The sequence below is a fragment of the Bombina bombina genome, chromosome 3 (genome assembly GCF_027579735.1).
Source record: "Bombina bombina isolate aBomBom1 chromosome 3, aBomBom1.pri, whole genome shotgun sequence".
Classification (NCBI taxonomy): domain Eukaryota; kingdom Metazoa; phylum Chordata; class Amphibia; order Anura; family Bombinatoridae; genus Bombina; species Bombina bombina.
In genome coordinates this window covers 281,744,968-281,767,436 of record NC_069501.1, presented here as the reverse complement: position 1 = coordinate 281,767,436, position 22,469 = coordinate 281,744,968, and the positions used below count along the sequence as shown (strand labels likewise).

Sequence of the window (22,469 nt, the reverse complement as noted above, 5' to 3'; positions counted from 1 at the left end):
CATTGCCATTCACGAAATGGGGGGCCCTACGCTTGGCATACAGAAGGGGCAAAAGCCTAAAAGATTACCTAATGAAGACTGATTCACTATCATTGAGGGACAAGGTTGGCTAAATAAAAAGAACGGCTGCTTTAAATGTACAAGTTGTGTGACCATCCGGATAAAAAGAAGAAATAAAAAAAAAAAAATTCTTACATGCACTACGACACACATTATCCATCTTCTCAACTGCCCGTGTGGGCTATTTTACACTGGGAAGACTATCGATGATGCTCGGACACGGATGGCTAATCATTGGTCTAGCATCAGGACTGCCTTAAAGAGTAGAAAATCGGACCAACCCGTAGCCCGACATTTCTTAGAAAGTGGACACACCGTCATGGATCTAAGATTCCAAATTATTGATCATGTACTGATACCAAGAATAGGAGGCAACAGAGCGAGGCTTTTGTTACAAAAGGAAGCCAGATGGATACACAAACTGGGTACCTTGACACCCAGGGGTCTCAACGTCCAAACTGGATGGCAAGCATTCCTATGATGGACACTGTTCTCCTGAACTAATCCAATATATTTACAGTAAGGATCCTTTAGATGTTGGGGATTCCTGTAATAATGTATTTTTGCAGGTAGGATATTTGTTTTTATCGGAGCCCTTTTAGGCTTTTTTATTTTTATGTATCTGTTTATGTATATATTTTGTTACACATTAAAGCACTTACACTCTTTTTTCTTTATCCTCGGGGACCATGGTCCCATGTCTCCGCCCCACAGCTGGTGGGTGTCCTGCCTGGGTGCATGCAGTGTGCTACCAGACCGCATTCGATATCAAGATTGCTTTAGGGAGAGTGGAATTCAGCTGTCGACTGATTGCTTATATTGGAATGGTATGGTAGCTAGATGAGCCGGGATGCTGAGGGCTTGTTTTAATCCCACCTTTAAGTGTGGTTAGCACCCTTGTGAGGCTCAACCCCTAATAATGCTGTCACAGGGAGGGCTCGCACAAACGATTTGCGCTTTGACTTATATTATCTTTGGACTGGAGAGACTAAGGAGTGTACTCTTACTCTTGAGTACTACGATATGCAATATCTCTCCACTAGGTACAGCCTTTTGGTGTACACAGTGTAATGGATCGCCCCTGACTCATGATATGTTGTGTCTGGTTGGTGGTTGTAGGTTGTTTACAAGGTGGCATGTTTACCATGTGAGGTTACTCTTGTCTGGGATATAACACTCTGGTACACAGTATTCTTTTTAACGCTAGACTCTGGTTGCTTAATAAAGCTAGGTATGACTTTAAATTTTTGGAAGATATGCTCGTTTGTTTTCTCGATTTGCCCCTGGATGTCTAGTACTAGCTGTGTGCTCGTTGGAATAGTAACCTGTGATCTTATAGTGGTGAACACCATCAGCCTGAATAGTGGTGGTTTATAGCGTGACAGTGAGGCAAGCTATTTTTGGAAGCCGGTTGTTAGGATCATAAGAACGATGATTTCTTTCTATGACAGGAGGTGCGCCTTCACGGTCCAATAAGAGTACAGGGGGCGGTGCTCTTCGTGCTATCCTTTTTGGCCCCATTATAGAGATCGATCTTGTGCTACTTTCACCTTTGTCTTATGATGGCTATTTGACTGAATAGATTTTAAATTTGCACAACGCAGGTCAATTGCGTTTAGTCTTGAGTTATGTGATATTTACTTATGGTCATTTCTTTGTTGACAGTGGTTGCCATGGATACATGACGTCTGTAGGGACGGGCCGGATTGTGGTTAGTGGTTACTGTTATTGACCAATGAGGATACAGAGGGCGGTGCTCTACTTGCGATATCCTCTGGGCCCCATTATGTGGATTGATCTGGTGCTATCTACACCTTCAATTTGGAGTGGCTATGTGACCGAGCAGATTATGAATTAACACAAAGCATAGCTGAGGCTTTTAGCCGTGAGCGATGCGGCATTAACTTATGCTTATGTCTATGTTGTCAGTGGTTACCATAGGTACATGTGACGTCTGGGAGGTTTGGCCTGACTGTTGTTACTGTTGTTAGTGGTTGCTATGACCACCTAGCCTAGAGGTGCGGTTGATTTGTACCCAATCACTTGCCTTTCAGTGTGGTCTGGTCCACTTTCGTGCAGCACAGGGGAGCCTATTGTCTGAGGGAAGATGAATATGTTTTTACGATGCATCACCAGTGATATTTGACAATATATATTTTTTTATTTAGCACTTGTTATAACACTTTGTTTAGCCCATCACATATAATTGGGCATTTTCATAATAATGATGATTTTCTGTTGAGCTGCGCCAGCTTTATGTGTGTGTTCTCAGTTGTTGCACACAATTTGTGATGATTGGTTAACAGTTAGGGGGAAGGGTCTACAGGCCTTTATAAGCACAGTAAGACTATGTGCATTATCGACTTAGCACCCTGGTTGAGGACCCTACTGAATTGCAAGTGCAGGCACACACGTAGTGTGTGTGTGTGTGTGTATATATATAATTATCTAAACAAGGAACTCTTCGCACTCCAAAGATGAGATGAGTAAAAGCAATTCTTTAATTAGTGTAGTAAAAACATAGTCCATATACAGCAGCTTGATAAAATCATATATAGAACAGAAAAACAGGGGGAACATCACCCTCCTGTGACATCATACGCGTTTCATGCCTCTAGGGCACTTGTTCACTGATAGAGAACAGGTGGTGAAAGTGCTCCTTATAAACAGAGTAATATCCAATGAAAAAACATCAATTAAAACACTATTCATTAACCCCTGAGGTTCTGTGCTGAATGTATTGCCTATCAGAAATAGTGCAGCAGCTCTATCCAAGAAAAATACAAAATAGCTGCAAGATTTGTTCTATTTATCATGTATCAATTTATAGATGGATAACCTATACATTGTAAAAACTTAACCACATTAAACTAAGAGTGGATAAATTATTATAAAGCAGAATACAAATCTATCTGTAAATAAATATATATTTCCTAGGATATCCAGACCTTTCTCTCCCTCTTTGAACATGACATGTCATGTAATGTATGTTATGTAGGAGAGGTTAATTTTCAACAATCTGTAAAAAATTACAATTTGCAGAATTTTATATAATCGTCAGTATTGAATAAACATATTGACATCTATTCTGGAGTTTAAACCCGTAGGTACCCTGGTTTTTAGGTGGAGAATCCAAAAAACCTCTCATCTAGTTTCTTTTCCCTATCTCCACCCCGGGGATGCCTGGGTATAAAATCAATGCCCTGAACTTTAAGAAGTGCACTGTCAGAATTATGATTGTGTCTGAAATGTTTAGCTATGGGAGTTTTTGACTCGGGGTCCTCAATGGATCTCAGATGCTCCATGACCCGGTCCTTCAAGGACCTCTTGGTGCTCCCTACGTATTGGATTTTACATCCTTGGCATGTCAAAAGATAAACTACGTGGGTGCTATTGCAGTTGATAAAATATCTTATCACATACTTTATCAAGTGCTTCTGATCTGCAAGTGTTACCCTGAATAATGTGTGAACATGTCTTGCATCGAGAGGCATTGCATTTGTAACATCCATTATGTTTTTGCAGCCATGTACCATTCGTAACTCTAGGCAGCATGGAAGGTGATATTTCTCAAAGTTTTTGCTTTGCGTGACACAAATTTGCATCCACCTTTTATAACCTGACTTAACTTTTCATCATTCTCTAAGATGGGCAAACTCTGTTTTATCAGTTTACAAATTTTTCCATATTCCATACTATATGGTGTGGTGAAAATTGGTGTAGAGGAAAAGGCTCTCTTATTGCTATCTTTTTTTTGTCCTTTTTATAGGTGAGTAATTCAGACCTAGAAATTTTGTCTACATCGGTTTTTGCTTGTGTCAAAAAATTTTTAGGATAGCCCCGTAATCTTAATCTCTCCATAGTGTCAACTGCTTTTTGTTCGTAAATAGTGGGATCTGAACAATTGCGTTTCACCCGAATTAATTGGCTTTTAGGGATAGAAGTAAGAAGATGTGATGGGTGACCAGAATCATACTTGATAATACTGTTACCCGAAGTGGGTTTACGGTATTGCTCTACCTGAATGACCTCGCCAGTAGGTCTTATGGTCACATCTAAAAAGTTTAAAGATTCCATACTGGATTCAATTGTGAAATTTAAGGTTCAACCTGTTTTGTGACACATACTGGTGAAAGGAATTAATAGACTCATTGTTCCCTTCCCAAACGAATACCAAGTCATCAATGTAACGCCCGTAGTAGGCGATGTGTTGACGAAAAGGGTTTCTATCTCCAAAGATGTGGAAGAGCTCCCACCAACCTAAAAAGGGTTGGCGTATGATGGCGCAAATTTAGCGCCCATAGCTGTTCCACATCTTTGGAGATAGAAACGACCCTCAAAAAGAAAAAAAAATGATGAGTAAGCAAGTACTCCGTGGCCATAAGCAAAAAAGATATTGTGGCCTCATCATAGTTTGACCTGTATCTCAGAAAAAATTCTAATGCTTCCAAGCCCTTGTCATGAGGTATTGACGTGTATAACGAGGAAACATCCATCTGGTCTGAGGAAGGGGTCTGCGAACCCCGAAACGTTACCACAATAAAGATTTAAGCATTCTTTGAACTAAATCCAGCGAGTGCAGTCCCTTATTGAAGTAAGACTGTGTGCATTATTGACTTAGCACCCTGGTTGACGACCCTACTGAATTGCGAGTGCAGGCACACACGGAGGATATATAGATAGATAGATATATAGATATATATATATATATATATATATATATATATATATATACCCCTTTATCGCTATGGCGCAAACAATTATGCTCCACTTGTAATCTAGCCCTAAATGTATCGGGCAAGCTATAAAAGTATTGGGTGGATTAAAAAAACATTTTAACCATTAACTGGTAATACCCAATCATGTTATTTTGCGCTTAGCCTTGCAAATCAATGACGCATAGTGTGTCAGTTGAGGTCCATTTGTAATATAGGCAGTTGGCTTGTAACAGGCTCATGTTTTCCCTGAGATGAGATAAGCTATATGTCTGATGTGATAATTTATATGCTCCATTTACCAAGCTATACTCTTTAAATGTGCAGCTATTTTTTTTTCTTTATGAAAGACAAAGGCCTAGATTTAGAGTTTGGCATTAGCCGTGAAAACCAGCGTTAGAGGCTCCTAACGCTGGTTTTAGGCTACCTCCGGTATTTGGAGTCATTAAAAAAAGGGTCTAACGCTCACTTTTCAGCCGCGACTTTTCCATACCGCAGATCCCCTTACGTAAATTGCGTATCCTATCTTTTCAATGGGATTTTTCTAACTCCGGTATTTAGAGTCGTGTCTGAAGTGAGCGTTAGACATCTAACGACAAAACTCCAGCCGCAGGAAAAAAGTCAGTAGTTATGAGCTTTCTGGGCTAACGCTGGTTCATAAAGCTCTTAACTACTGTACTCTAAAGTACACTAACACCCATAAACTACCTATGTAGCCCTAAACCGAGGTCCCCCCACATCGCCGCCACTCGATTAAATTTTTTTAACCCCTAATCTGCCGACCGCCACCTACGTTATACTTATGTACCCCTAATCTGCTGCCGCTAACACCGCCGACCCCTATATTATATTTATTAACCCCTAACCTGCTCCCCCACAACGTCGCAGCCAGCTACCTACAATAATTAACCCCTAATCTGCCGACCACAAAGCGCCGCCACCTACGTTATACTTATGTACCCCAAATCTGCTGCCCCTAACACCGCCGACCCCTATATTATATTTATTAACCCCTAATCTGCCCATCTCAACGTCTCCTCCACCTGCCTACACTTATTAACCCCTAATCTGCCGAGAGGACCGCACCGCTATTATTATAAAGTTATTAACCCCTAATCCGCCTCACTAACCCCTAAAGCTAAGTCTAACCCTAACACTAACACCCCCCTAAATTAAATATATTTTTAATATAACGAAATTAATTAACTCTTATTAAATAAATTATTCCTATTTAAAGCTAAATACTTACCTGTAAAATAAATCCTAATATAGCTACAATATAAATTATTATATTATAGCTGTTTTAGGATTAATATTTATTTTACAGGCAACTTTGTATTTATTTTAACCAGGTACAATAGCTATTAAATAGTTAAGAACTATTTAATAGCTAAAATAGTTAAAATAATTACAAAATTACCTGTAAAATAAATCCTAACCTAAGTTACAATTAAACCTAACACTACACTATCAATAAATAAATTAAATACAATACCTACAAATAACTACAATGAAATAAACTAGCTAAAGTACAAAAAATAAAAAAGAACTAAGTTACAAAAAATAAAAAAATATTTACAAACATAAGAAAAATATTACAACAATTTTAAACTAATTACACCTACTCTAAGCCCCCTAATAAAATAACAAAGCCCCCCAAAATAAAAAAATGCCCTACCCTATTCTAAATTACTAAAGTTCAAAGCTCTTTTACCTTACCAGCCCTGAACAGGGCCCTTTGCGGGGCATGCCCCAAGAAGTTCAGCTCTTTTGCCTGTAAAAAACCCCCCCCATACAATACCCCCCCCCCCCAACATTACAACCCACCACCCACATACCCCTAATCTAACCCAAACCCCCCTTAAATAAACCTAACACTAAGCCCCTGAAGATCTTCCTACCTTATCTTCACCATACCAGGTTCACCGATCGATCCAGAAGAGCTCCTCCGATGTCCTGATCCAAGCCCAAGCGGGGGGCTGAAGAGGTCCATGATCCGGCTGAAGTCTTCATCCAAGCGGGGCAGAAGAGGTCTTCCATCCGATTGAAGTCTTCATCCAAGCGGGATCTTCTATGGTCATCCATCCGGAGCGGCAGGATCCTGAAGACCTCCGACGCGGAACATCCATCCTGGCCGACGACTGAACGACGAATGACGGTTCCTTTTAAATGACGTCATCCAAGATGGCGTCCCTCGAATTCCGATTGGCTGAAAGGATTCTATCAGCCAATCGGAATTAAGGTAGGAATATTCTGATTGGCTGATGGAATCAGCCAATCAGAATCAAGTTCAATCCGATTGGCTGTTAGGTGTCGGCGATGTTAGGGAGGGCAGATTAGGGGTTAATACTATTTATTATAGGGTTAGTGAGGCGGATTAGGGGTTAATAACTTTATAATAATAGCGGTGCGGTCCTCTCGGCAGATTAGGGGTTAATAAGTGTAGGCAGGTGGAGGCGACGTTGAGGGGGGCAGATTAGGGGTTAATAAATATAATATAGGGGTCGGCGGTGTTAGGGGCAGCAGATTAGGGGTACATAAGTATAACGTAGGTGGCGGCGCTTTGCGGTTGGCAGATTAGGGGTTAATTATTGTAGGTAGCTGGCTGCGACGTTGTGGGGGAGCAGGTTAGGGGTTAATAAATATAATATAGGGGTCGGCGGTGTTGGCGGCAGCAGATTAGGGGTACATAAGTATAACGTAGGTGGCGGTCGGCAGATTAGGGGTTAAAAAAATGTAATCGAGTGGCGGCGATGTGGGGGGACCTCGGTTTAGGGCTACATAAGGGTAAATAAATATAATATAGGGGTCGGCGATGTTAGGGCAGCAGATTAGGGGTACATAGGGATAATGTAAGTAGCGGCGGTTTACGGAGCGGCAGATTAGGGGTTAATAATAATATGCAGACGTAGGAAGTGTTTCCGCATAGCAAACAATGGGGCTGCGTTAGGAGCTGAACGCGGCTTTTTTGCAGGTGTTAGGTTTTTTTTCCACTCAAACAGCCCCATTGTTTTCTATGGGGGAATCGTGCACGAGCACGTTTTTGAGGCTGGCCGCTTGCGTAATCAACTCTGGTATCGAGAGTTGAAGCTGCGTTAAATATGCTCTACGCTCCTTTTTTGGAGCCTAACGCAGCCTTTATGTGGACTCTCAATACCAGAGTTATTTTTATGGTGCGGCCAGAAAAAAGCCGGCGTTAGATTTTCGGGTCGTTACCGACAAAACTCTAAATCTAGGCCAAAAAGTCAGTATTCTCCCCAGGACCTTTTTAGAGGGTGCACCATATGGCTAAAATTTTAGACAATATTAAAGGGACTTCAAACAATCAATAAATGTTAGAGAGATGCAGTCGAAGAAAAGATTAGTCAGAGAATAACCTGTAGATGCATTTTTTTAAAATTGCATTAGTGGCTTAAAGGGATACTAAATCCAAAATAATTATTTCATGATTCAGATAGAGCATGCAATTTTAAGCAACTTTCTAATTTACTCCTATAATCAAATTCTTCATCTCTTGTTATCTTTATTTAAAAAGCAGGAATGTAAAGCTTATGAGCCAGCTCATTTTTGGTTTAGAACCTGGGTTACGCTTGGTTGGCTTATTGTTGTCACTAATAAGCAAGTGTTATCCAGGGTGCTGAACCTAAAATGGGCCGGCTCCTAAGCTTTACGTTCCTGCTTTTTAAATAAAGATAGCAAGAGAACAAAGAAAATTGATTATAGGAGTAAATTAGAAAGTTGCTTAAAATTGCATGCTCTATCTGATTCATGAAAGAAAAAAATTGGGTTAAGTATCCCTTTTAAATATTGACAAAATAAATGTAAACTTTTAGTTTCTATAAAACAATTTGAGCTGTCATGGTGAAACTTAGGTTATTTTTTCTGTTGTAGCCAATTAGGGACAGCTATAAATAGGCCAATAGTGTGTGCGGCCAATGGCTGTGTGGAATAGAACAGTGTTCTGCACTTCTATTTTTAACAGAAACTGAAAAGTTCACAATTTCAGAATGGAATTATAGGAAAAGGGGACAAAATAAAAAAATGAAATGTATGTGTGTGTGTGTGTGTGTGTATGTGTGTGTGTATATATATATATATATATATATATATATATATATATATATATATATATATGTGTGTGTATGTATTTATATGTATTTGTTTTTTTTATTTATAATTTTATATTACCATATCAAAGTGTTTAATGTACCTTTACGCTAAAATTAGCTTATATTAAAAATGTTAAATTTGTTAAATTATGCAATTAATTTGTGCTTTGGATAGCTAAAAATGATCTAATATTAGACTGCTCCCACCCGGCTACTTCATAATGGCACCCGACTGGCAACACTTTTTGTGGAGAACACTGAAAGTATTTATAATCCAGTGTTGTCAGAAATTATATAAACATTTTTTTTTATTATTAAATTCTTTGAGTTTCCCATAGCAGGCACCATCAAGATAACATTTTCATATTCTTCCTAGATGTAATCTCCTCGATATTGGGCTTCCTGTTACTTGACATGTCTACTGTAACATTTGCACACTATTTCAGTAGATTCCCAAGCAACCTTGACATCTAACAACTTCTATTACTCCTCTGCATGACTCCTCCCGTGCTACACTAATTTTGTGAAATTTACACACACACCAAGATTCTGAAGTCTGTCCCCATACATTCCGTAAAAGGACATTTAAAAACTTTTTTTGTGTGTGTTGTCTAACACTCCTTAAAGAGGCCATAAAGCACTCTCTCTTTATTTATTTTTATTCACAAAAGCAAAAAATGCATAATGTCCCTTTTTTAATATTAATTTTGTATAAGCTCAAACTGCTTTCTATTTGATATATCTGGTTTTACAGCATTATTATTACTACCTATCAAGCACTTATGTAACCTTTTTACTCCTCTGTTTACTTTGAACTCCTCTTTTGTAAGCTTTCATGAGTAAGGCCCTGCCTTTGTTTTATTATATTTCCTCTCTCACTCTCTCCTAGAAGAATGCATACTGAATACAAGTGTGTATATATTTTCTTTTTAGAATATTTTTGTGCCACAAGTTCAGCTCTGATTTAGGGCAAGATTTATCAATCTGTAAACGGACAGGATTCACATGTTGTGAACCAATCCGCATTTGATTTCAGATTGTTCCCCATATTTAACATTGCAAGGGTGAAAGTTTGTGCAATGCCGCCCTTTACCCTCATGCAACCAATTGCGTCAGAGTAGGGCTTATACATCACCCCAATCAAATGAATCTGGGGTGATTTTCATTCCAACTTTCATTTTCAACTCCAAATTAGCTAGAGGGTTTATGCAGCAGCAATTTAAACAGCTGCTTCATGTATATCAGTTGCAGGCTCAGTTGAACAAACCTGCAACCGATTGGAGCATTCGCCTCCTGATAAGTCTTACCCTTTGTGTCCTTTGTACAAACTTGCATTTCCTTTTTGTTTCAGTATCCATTTAAGTGAAATTTTCTTAACATATATTTACCAATTTGTAACATTGTAAATTAAATTTTAAAATATTTTTTTGCCATTTTATTTTACAGCTTGGCAAACTCAGGAACATGAAACTCATATTTCTGGTTCCAAACTGTTTGGATTATTCTTTGTATACTGATATTTTTACAGGCACCAATGCCTGGCAACTCAGTTGTCTAGCTGGCCTCTAAATTATAAAAAAAAAAAGTCAGCCACTTTGATGGAAATTTCATAGTAAGACTAGAAAACATCTTCTGTTTCTGAGTATTATACCCAGTATGTCAGAAAATACCCAATCACCTGAAATTCACTTAATACTTAAATTGTAAGATCTCTAAGGAGCAGGGACCTGTAATCCCTTTGTTCCAGTCTTTATTGTATCACCTGTGTAGTGTTGCAGAATCTGTTTCCTTTACAGATAGATAACCATGTTGGAGAACTCTAATTATTACCGTCATGTAATGGACAGATTGGTTTAACTATGATGTATGTTACCCTAACCATCATATTAAAAGGAGCAGTCTTAATTATAAATTAAAACAAAATCAAACTATAAGGGATTCCTGCCGTTTTACTTACCGTATAGATTCTAGATGTTTTATACCCTTCTCACACACTACAGGCACATTTGTACTTTAAGTAGTAGTCTCCTAATCCTTACACCTGTCTGAGCTTTGGTGATTATCTGTTTTTAACATGCAGGAAAGTTTATTATGACAGCATCAAGTGACACAACTGTCTTGGTGTGGGATCTGAAGGGAGAGGTGCTGGCATCAATCAATACTAACCAAATGAACAATACACATGCCGCTGTGTCACCATGCGGCAGGTAAGTAAAGGCTGAAATATAGAATTTGAAAGGCCCATTAAAGGGACATTGTACACTAAAAGTTTCTGTGCAATAATTGTTTTGTAGATGGTCCATTTATATAGCTCATCAGGGAGTGTTTTTGTAACAATGTATAGTTTTGCTTATTTTTTAATAACATTGTGCTGATTTTTAGACACCTAACCAAGCTCCAAAGTTTTAGATGTATACTGATGTGTACAGATTCAAGCTAGCTCCTGCTAGTCTGAGAGGAGGGGAGTGTCTGCTCATCCTGATTTCCCAGCCTTTTTCACTGGGGGTCCCTGTCTAACCTCATCAACAGTATTAATCTGGGTGCTTCTAAGGTAGTTTTTAAAAGGTTTTATACTGGATTTTTATACCAGTTTCTGTACATATTCTTGTTTTATAGTAGTGTATTTTACTTGCAGTTATATAAAAATTGGTGTATACTGTCCCTTTAAGTTTCCCCCTATTACATGATAGTTTTTTTCTTAGGATAGCCTTATACATGTCCCAGACATTTTCTGAATTGTTTTACAGTCTTTGTGTTTACCACCTTTATTTTAAGTTTATTCCATGGACCACTACCCTTTCTGTGTAAAAATAATTTTAGTTTCTATTTTATTAAGTCCCTTTACATATTTGAAAGTTTCTATCATGTCACCTCTTTTCTTTCTCCCCTCTAAATTTGGGTCTTTCTTTGTACGGTTTATATTTTAGACCGTGTATCATTTTAGTAGCCCTCTTTTGGACAGTTTCTAGTTGATTTATAGAATTCTGGAGATATGGTCTCCAGAACTGTACATATGTTCCAGATGAGGCTCAATTGGCTCTCTGTAAAGTGGCATAAGAACCTTGCTATTTCTGGTACTAATACTTCTCCCAATCCAACCAAGTATTCAACTAGGTGCACTGCTGCATTGTGTACAACATTTTTAAATAATCTGAAATAATATTTCTTAAGTACCGTTCCTCTTTAGTTACTTCCGTAATGTACCATTGAGATTATAATTGGTCTTTGGGTTTTTGGATCCTATATGCATAGTTTTGCTCTTGATACTATTACATTTCAGTTCTCATTTATTTGCCCAGTCATTATTTTTATAATATCACTGAAGGTTACCAACAGTGCATAATTTGTATAAACATGCATTTATGTTCAAGCAACAATTTGCTCTATGTTTGTATTTATTGTATATAATGAAGTCATATTACCATAATTCTCATTCATGGTTCTCTAAGTAGCATTTACCAAGCTTAATTGACAAGTAAAACTTGGTTGATTCAGGACAGATAGAAATGAAATCATACTTGCAGTTATTTCCATATCTTGGCTCAGTTACCTAAGAAAAAATTGTCAGGAAAGTTAGTGTGTGTTAGGATATGGTCTTTTTTCCCCCCTTTTATTTAGTGTGAAGCAACAACTTTCAACAGGGGCACCTTTAATTTCAGATATTTAGTGTTCAAGTAGTCACAATGCTGTGTCTTAGAAAGCAAGTGTAAAACTCACAATTAGTATAGCGTGTGGCTCAAATTATGTTGTAGGTACACATTGTTATATACTCTTAGTTTTATCTGTTTAAATTAAGGTTTGTGGCCAGCTGTGGATTTACGCCTGATGTTAAGGTTTGGGAGGTCTGCTTTGGTAAGTCCGGAGAATTTCGTGAGGTGTGCAGAGCATTTGATCTGAAAGGGCATTCTGCTGGGGTGTGCGGATTTTCCTTCTCTAATGACTCACGCAGGTAAGATACGTTTTTTGTTTTCTCTCTCTCTTTTTCTTTCTCTTTTTCTCTCTTTTTCTCTTTCTTTCTTTTTCTCTTTTTCTCTTTCTCGAAGCAGAATTGCAGATGTTTTCCATAGGATAATTGTTTATGCATTTATTTATTCTAAATAATTAACAGGGAAATACCGCTGTAACTCTAGACCTGTCACAACAAAAGTTAACCTGTGCAGGTAAACAGTTTGCTCTTTAGTCATGAAGTATATGAAAATGCTTTCTTCTTAAAACTCGCAAAGGCTTGAACAGATGCCAACTTCTCTGTTTGATGCTTACTATTCAATAATGTATTCCTTTTTAAAATATAGGTACACAGTAAGTAAATATTTCTCTCTGGTAAGCAGAACTCTTTGATCATGCTTAGGTTTTTCAGAGTAATCTTTCAGTATAATAAACATTTTGTTTTGACTGTGCTGAGCCGTTTAGTAAACACTAATAAATGATGAAACATGGCAGCTTCGGGTATTCATATTGTCTGTCTTTACATCTGTTGTTCTCTCTTTCGCCACAGGATGGCAACAATATCTAAAGATGGGACATGGAAACTATGGAATACAGATGTAGAATACAAGAAGCAGCAAGATCCATACTTGATGTATACAGGCAAATGGTCTGTAAGTGAGCTGAGCCGTATCGCCATATCTCCAGATGCCCGAGTTGTTGCCATTTCCAGCATCTCAGATATTACAGTGTTCAGTACAGTTACAGGAGAAAAAGAGGAAGAATTTATCTCTGTGCATGGAGAACCCATCACTGACCTGGCTTTTGATTCTAGCAATAGATATCTGGCATCAACTGGGGATCGTGCTATACGTGTATTTCACAACACAGCTGGGTACAGAGCTGCTATTGCTGACATGAAGGACATGTTTAAGAAAGCCACCAATAAGGGCACAAAAGACAGGCTACAGCAACAAATCAAAGATGCACAAAGTGCACTGGACGCTGTATACAGGCAGAAAAACTGATGGACTTTGTCACTCGATTTTTTTTTTTTTTTTTTTTTTAATAATTTTGAATTTTACAGAAAATAAAAACAAATCGGTATAATATTTTGCTCTGTGCCTTAACCGGTGCTTTTATCACCAAATTATCCACAATTCTGTCACTGAGATTTAAAAATAGTATTTTATTCTCTCTATGGTAATGGATGGTAAATTATCATTTTTAAGAAAAAGCTAACTTTACTACCTCTGTGTTAATAGACAATAGTTAATTTTAGAACCAACAGCAGCAACTTTGTTTTATTAGGCATCGTTACCTGGTTTGTGTCAAATTGGGGGGGGGGGGATTAAAAATTGTTTATTATATAGTTTAAAGGGCCATAATACCCAAATGTTTAAACACTTGAAAGTGATGCAGCATAGCTGTAAAAAGCGGACTAGAAAATATCTCCTGAACATCTCTGTAAAAAAGAAAGATATTTTACCTCAGAAGTTCTTCAGTAGCCACCTCCCATTGTAAAGGATTTCTAAGCAGCATTTTAGTGTCTGTCCTGGGACAGCTGAAAGGATGAGCCTCGTGAACTCTCATATTATTTCACCAATCAGGTAAAGGAAGCTTACTATGAAATCTCATGAGAGTTAAGTCAAATCTCATGAGATCACAGTAAGAGTTCATGACCTCAGCACTGCTGATGCTGATTGGCTGCTGTTTCTTCATTTTTTTTAAAAATGTTTTACCTGCAGCTGGGAGCAGGTGAAGTATAACTTTTTACACAGAACTTACTCTGCTGAGCTGAGGAGATTGTGAGGTAAAATATCTTCCATTTTTACATAGAGATGCTCAGGTGATATTTTCCTGTCAGCTTTTTACAGTTATACTGCATCAGTTTCAAGTGATTTAGCATATGAGTATTATGTCCCTTTAAGTAAGAGCTTGTGAGAGACAAATAATTATCTCCATCTAACTGACAATTCAACAAATATTTCTTATAGATGCATCTACAAAATATAATAAAATTGCTGCCAGGTGGTCCATACATTAGAATTACATATTAAAGTGGTTGATAACTCTATTAAAAGGAAATTTATGCTTACCTGATAAATTTATTTCTTTTTGGATACGATGAGTCCATGGATTTCATCCTTGTGGGATTACGCCTCCTGGTCAGCAGGAGGAGGCAAAGAGCTCCACAGCAGAGCTGTATAAATAGCTCCTCTCTTCCCTCCCAACCCAGTCATTCGACCGAAGTTAGGAAGAGAAAGGAAAAGCCAAGGAGCAGAGGTGTCTGAAGTATAACAAAAATGTAATAACCTGTCTCATAGAACAGGGCGGGCCGTGGACTCATCGTATCGAAAAAGAAATACATTTATCAGGTAAGCATAAATTTCCTTTTCTTTTTCAAGATACGATGAGTCTACGGATTTCATCCTTGTGGGATACAATACCAAAGCTATAGTACACGGATGAAACGGGAGGGACAAGACAGGAAACCTAAAACGGAAGGCACCACTGCTTGAAGAACTTGTCTCCCAAAAACAGCCTTATTTGAGGCAAAAGTATCAAATTTGGAAAAAGTATGAAGAGAAGACCAAGGAGCAGCCTTGCAAATCTGTTCTACAGAAACTTCATTTTTGAATGCCCATGAGGTGGAATGAGCCTTAACTCATTCAGGAGGCTGCTGTCCAGCAGTCTCATATGCAAAGCGGATGATACTCCTCAGCCAAAAAGAAAATTACAAACAGAGAAGAAGACTGAAGAAATTCTGTAGTTGCTTGCAAGTAGAACTTCAAAGCACGGACTACGCCCAAATTATGTAACAGATGTTCCTTCTTAGAAGAAGGATTAGGTCACAAGGAAGGAACAACAATTTCCTGATTAATATTTGTTTTTGAAACAACCTTAGGAAGAAAACCAGGGTTGGTACACAACACTACCTTATCCGAATGAAAAACAAGATAAGGAGATTCACATTGTAAAGCGGAAAGCTCAGATACTCTGCGAGCAGAAGAAATAGCAACCAAAAAACAAAACTTTCCAAGATAATAACTTAATATCTATGGAATGCATAGGTTAAAACGGAACTCCTTGAAGAACTCTAAGAACTAAAGTCAAACTCCAAGGAGGAGCAATTGCTCGAAACACAGGTCTGATTCTAGTCAGAGCCTGACAAAAAGATTGAACATATGGAACATCTGCCAGATGCTTGTGTAACAAAATAGATGAGGCAGAAATCTGTCCCTTTAAGGAACTTGCTGACAACCCTTTCTCCAATCCTACTTGGAGAAAAGACAAAAGCCTAGGAATCCTAACCCTAATCCATGAGTAGCCCCTGGATTCGCACCAATAAAGATATTTAAGCCATATTTATGGTAAATCTTTCTAGTAACAGGCTGACGTTCCTGAATCAAAGTATCTATGATCGAATCAGAAAACCCTCGCTTAGATAAAATTAAGCGTTCAATCTCCAAGCAATTAGCTGCAGAGAAACTAGATTTGGATGATGGAAGGGTCCCTGAATGAGAAGGTCTTTCCTCAATGGAAACTTCCACTGTGGCTGAGATGACATGTCCACCAGATCTGCATACCAATCCTGCAAGGCTACGCAGGACCGATGAGGATCACCGAAGCCCTCTGCTGTTTGACTCGAGCAAACACCTGGGGAAGGAGAGCAAATGGAGGGAACACATAAGCTAGGCTGAAAGACCAAGGTACTGCCAAGGCATCTATCAGCTCGGGCTGGGGATCCCTGGACCTGGACCCGTATCTCAGAAGCTTGTCATTCTGACGAGAAACCATAAGATCCAACTCCGGCCTGCCCCAACTGAGAATCAGGTTGGCAAATACCTCCGGATGAAGTTCCCATTCTCCCGGATGAAATGTCTGCTCCGAAAATCCGCTTCCCAGTTTTCTACACCTGGGATATGGATCGCCGACAGATAACAAGAGTGAGATTCCGCCCTCTGAATTATCTTGGCTACTGTCATCACCAAGGAACTCCTTGTTCCTCCCTGATGATAGACGTAAGCTACAGTCGTAATGTTATCCGACTGGATTTGATGAAATTAGCCGAAGCCAACTGAGGCCAAGCTTGAAGCATATTGAATATTGCTCTCAACTTTAGGATATTGATGGGAAGGATAGACTCCGTTCGAGTCCATACACCCTAGGCCCTCATGGAGTTCCAGACAGCTCCACATCCTACCAGGCTGGCATCCGTTGTCCGTCACCCATGAGGGTCTGCGGAAGCATGTCCCCTGGGATAGATGATCCTGCGACAACCACCATAGAAGAGAGCCCCTTGTATTCTGATATAGCTTTATTTGAGGAGACAAATTTGTATAATCTCCATTCCACTGTCTGAGCATGTTCAGTTGCAGAGGCCTGTGATGAACCCGAGCAAACAGAATGATGTTCATCGCTGCTACCATCAATTCGATTACCTCCATGCACTGAGCCACTGACGGCCGAGGATTGGTCTGAAGGGCTCGGCATGTGTTCAGAATCTTTAATTATCTGACCTCCGTCAAAAAGATTTTCATGGATAGAGAGTCGTTTAGAGTTCCCAAGAAAGGAATCCTTAACTGTGGAACTAGCGAACTCTCTTTCCAGAATTACCTTCCAACCATGAATCCTCAGGAAGGATAGAACGACGGTATGAGACATTGCCGGCTGGATCAGAATATCATCCAGATAAGGCGCCACTGCAATGCCCCTCGGTCTGAGAACTGCCAGCAGAGCCCCCAGAACCTTTGTGAAAATACAGGGTGTCGTGGCCAGACCGAAGGGCAGAGCCACAAACTGAAAATGTTTGTCCAGAAAGGCAAACCTCAGGAACTTGTGACGATCTCTGTGGATAGGAACATGAAGCTATGCATCCTTCAGACTCTTGAGATATAAGATAGGTCCGAAAGTTCCCTCCTTTTTTGGGAACCACGAACAGATTTAAATAAAACCCCTGTCCCTGTTCCCAAATTGGAACAGGACCAGTACTCCCATGGAGGAGAGGGCTCTTACACAGTGTAAGAACGCCTCTCTTATCTGGTCTACAGATAATCGAGAGAGAAAAAAACCTTCCTCTGGGGGAAGAATTTTTTAATTCTAGCTTGTATCCCTGAGCACTATTTCTAATGCCCAGGGCTCCTGAACATCACTTATCCAAGCCTGGATGAAAAAAGACAGCCTACTCCCTACTAGATCTGGTCCCGGATCGGAGGCCAACCCTTCATGCTGACTTGGAAGCAGCAGCAGGCTTCTTGGATTGTTTATCCTTGTTTCAAGACTGTTTTGGTCTCCAGGTAGATTTGACATGCGAATAGTTACCTTCCTGTGTAGGGGAAGGGGGGGTTCCCTTTAAGTTTCGAAAGGCACGAAAATTACTCTGTCGCCCCCTTCTCTTGGGATGTCTTATCCCGGGGGAGGGAATGACTCTTACCTCCCGTGATGACAGAAATAATATCCTTCAAATCAGACCCGAACAGGGTCCTCCCCTTGTAAGGAATAGCCAAGAGCTTAAATGTAGATGACACATCCGCAGACCAAGATTTCAACCATAAGGCCCTGCGTGCTAAGACGGAAAATCACGAACTCTTAGCCGCCGTCTGCAAGAAAGTATCAGAAAATTTATAACTGAATTAGCTAAGTTAAGAGCTTTAATTCCTTTTATATCTTAAAGGAAAATCTATTGTTGTGTGCTACTGTTCCATCCTAAGTCACAAAGGATGAATGCACACCAAGGATCCACCGTCAGTAATGGCCTAATAAAAATGACCCTTACTGTCACTTTAACTGTTAAAAATGAGACTACTTTATTGTACAAAAGCAAATGATATTCGGGTGCAATTTTGCATAACTTAGTCACCCGTCAGAAATTTACATGCAAATTTGGGCGCCTGCCAATCTAAGGATGTAGGCGAGGCGCCAGTAAAAGGGCACCCATCGTGGGACACTGACTAAAGTGTTACTGACTCTTTAATCTTAAACAGTTACTAGATATTTCACTGAGCAGAAAAAAACATTCCAAGAACAGCTATTAGTTAAAGTGTGCAGAGACTGAAAGCCCCCGTTTTGTGCCATTTTTTACTTTAAATAAACATGTCAACAGCATGTCTAATTTATTTGCATTAAATATTTGCAAAGTGTTAGAATGCTGCTTAAAGCATCTAATTCTGAAAGGATGTCTCTTAAAACATGGGGAACAGAACAATCTGATTCGAACAATACAATTAGCATGTTAATCTTGCTATTAACAGACATTACTATGTACAATAAAGAAGCAATGTCTAGAGCAACAATTCCCTTTGTAAGGAACCGCAGAGCACTGCATGTGGGGCATGAAAAGTTTTTGGCATGTATTGACCAGTGTCAACGGACTCCTGAACAGCAATTTATAGCAGAAGGAGCATTTATAATAAAACTTAACACACCACAAAAATGTTACTGTTTCTTTAAATGTTAAAGTAACATTCTCCTTTGTGTTTTTTAAGCAACTTCTGTGCATATGTAGGACACTTGAGGGAAAAATTAGGCAATGTTTGCCCTCTCAAAACCTTTATGTAATATCTCTTTACAACTTAAATGAACCATGGAAGAGATGAGCAGTTGCAATAATCTTTTAAAGAGCAACTTGTTTACTCAAATTTGTGTGCCCTGGCAAAACAAGAGGCAGATAAAAGTAAACCCCCAGACAATCCTTCTATACAAAGGTGTGACTCGGCTGAAACACTGTCATTGAAGCGCAAACACTGATACCAAGCCCATTCCGATAACCGGAAAAATGTACAAAAAAATGTTTATCCCCTGATCCTTCCGATAACCGGAAGCTTAAGCAAAAAAGTGCAACTAAACTGGTGCGAAACGAACTCCGCCCCTCGTGGGCGTGTGAAAATTTATCTCCCGGTCGCCATCTTTTCAGTTACCGGGATAAACAACAACTGGGCAATCTACCTCTTAGGTAGTATAAAGATCGCCCTGGATCTAACACGCCAACTTAGTCTAAACACACAGTTACACATATTGGCATCCACAACGCAGTACCCAGACAAGCTCTGCCCTTCGTGGGCGTTGCAATAGTAACCTCCAGGCCGTTCAGCCATTGCTATGGGAGAAATAACTAACTGAGCAGCTATACTGCATGGCCCGTGTAATCACATAAAAGTACCCCCACACAGAGCCACAGTCTTTCAAAACATTGAATCCCTTAACACAAATATTAAAAAGGGAATTCCCCTCACACTGAGCTCGAGCATTACAGCTCATAAGAAATCTCCCGGTCGGTTACCGATTTATTAGTAAGGTCCGCCCCAGTGCCTTCCATACTGACCAAGCAACCCCTAGCACGCTAGGAGACATATTGCAGCAACCCCTATAAGGAGCCCATTATCACAGGGGATCTAGTATAGAAAATAAAGTGCTCCAACTTATTCTGAGTTTTCTTCCCCCAGAAAAAAAGTTAGCACTTTCCTGAAATGCTGTGCGACAGCATTGCCGTCTAGCAGGTTTTCAGAGGTCCTCTCCCTCCCATAGCCCTGTGAACAAAGATCAGCCTGAGTTAAAAGAACTTAGGCTATCTGAATTAGGGCAGCAAATTTGTATAGGAGGCACAGTGAGAATTGTGTCCCACCAGTTCCTATTGCTTTAAAGCCACCAAATGCTTCTCTTTTTACTGAAGAGACTGATCTGGTCTAGGCTACACCCTAGCACAAAGTAGCACTCAGTGGCACCACTTTAAAAATAATAAACACTTGATTGAAGAATCTTTACTAACACCTCACTTTGCCATCTCCTTTCTAACTAACACAGGCAAAGAGAATGACTGGGTTGGGAGGGAAGGGAGGAGCTATTTATACAGCTCTGCTGTGGAGCTCTGCCTCCTACTGCTGACCAGGAGGCGTAATCCCACAAGTAAGGATGAAATGCGTGGACTTATCGTATCTTGAAAAAGAAATATTAATAATACTTTGGACTGGTTGCTGACAGTTTTTTTTTGGTTGCTGATATTGTTCTGACTTTGATTCATAAGGTAAACAAATAGGGCTGCAACTAACGATTATTTTCATAATCGATTAATAGACCGATTATTTTTTTCGATTAATCGGATAAAAAATTAATTAATTTTTTCCTATATTTAAAATAAAATCCATATACTGAGTGCTACAAATATAAACTTCCGAATAAAACTTTACATTAAAACAACTGTTGTTCCAATTTTTTAAGCAGCAGAACATATTTTTATAATTAAACAAACCCACAAACTGTTTGAAAAGAGGTAGAACTAGAAAGAGGTAGACTGCCACTGTTTATCACATTCTTTTATTCACTCTCTCAGAAATTTTGCATTGAAATGCAAAAATGTCAACATGTCCACATGCTCCTGGCTGAGTGTGGCTCTCTTTTTGCAGCTATTTTGCCTGCAGCAGAGAAAATGTGCTCAGATAGTGTTGAGGTGCCTTGGATCCATAGATAGAGTTTTGCCAATTTCACCAAGGTGGGCTATTTATCTTAGTTCTCCACCAATGCAAAGGGCCTCTCAACAAAGTAAGCCTGGACTTTATTCTAACATAAAAAATATCTTGAATATCTATATCCAATGGTAAACAACCAGCTATAAGGTTAGGGGGGGATATTAAGTCACCTCTTAAAATAACAGATATGTACTTACAGAGGTTGAATTTGGTACATATTCCAATTAATTAAAAATGGAAAGAAAAAAAAAGGCAAAAGGGCTAAAGACTATATCAGTAACATGACACAGCCTTACACATTTATCTACAGAGTACATATATCAGCAATAGCAAGCGATCCGCTAAAAATTGTGCAAACAGGTAATAGTGACATCAATTTATATAACAAATGCCATGAATCTAGGGCTAGTTGTAAATAACAAGCTCGGCACTATATCATGCAAAGCACAGTCCCAAATCACCTGATTTTATATAAACAATCCAAATTATGACTCCTATTTTATTTCTGGGTTGCACATAAGACGAGTAGTTGTAAACTCAAAAAGAAACTTAGTGTCCTAAAAAAGTGAAAACTAAAATGTCTGTAGACGTCCTTTAGGCTAAGGGCATAACAAAACACAATACTATGTGCAGGAGCTCATTTGAGTAAAGCAGCTGGTGCTGTGCACAGACCAACTAATTGCAAACCAACTAATCGATTATGAGATTCGTTGACAACTATTTTCATAATCGATTATTATTGATTATGCTGATTAGTTGTTGCAGCTCTAATAAAAACATTCATTTTAATAGCGATACATTATGTTTTAAACACTTCTTAAGTTTGTATTTATTTTAGAATACTCAATGCAACTCTATGGAATTATCATAGGGAACTGCAGTTTATTAAACCATCTTGGTTTACCAGCATATCAATACAAATTAAGGGTCCATACATGCGTTTTAAAAAAGAACAAATGCTTTAAAGGGTAATAAGATAGATATATATTGAATTCAATCAAGAACACATTCACAGTTTAATTATTCAGTTGTGTACATCAAAACATTTTTTTTTGGGGGGTTATGTATAAAACAAATGCAAATGAGGCAATCTTGGTGTTTAAGGCTAGATTATTGATGGCAATTTAAATGTTTAATCTTAAAGTTATAGCAGGTAAAAACTAATTCTCTACAGTATTAATATTATTATTTTTAAT

At 38.9% G+C, this 22,469-nt stretch overlaps 1 protein-coding gene across 1 annotated transcript in view; it reads left to right on the top strand.

The window, feature by feature from the left end:
- The window catches only part of TBL2 (transducin beta like 2), a 38,060-nt gene extending 17,056 nt beyond the window's left edge, over nucleotides 1–21,004 (top strand). Inside the window, exons 5-7 of the mRNA XM_053706320.1 lie at nucleotides 10,965–11,091; nucleotides 12,681–12,833; nucleotides 13,380–21,004. Coding sequence (XP_053562295.1) covers nucleotides 10,965–11,091; nucleotides 12,681–12,833; nucleotides 13,380–13,836 — 737 coding nt within the window. The 3' untranslated portion in view covers nucleotides 13,837–21,004. The remainder of the gene's footprint in view (nucleotides 1–10,964; nucleotides 11,092–12,680; nucleotides 12,834–13,379) is intronic.
- The last annotated feature ends 1,465 nt before the right edge of the window (nucleotides 21,005–22,469 follow it).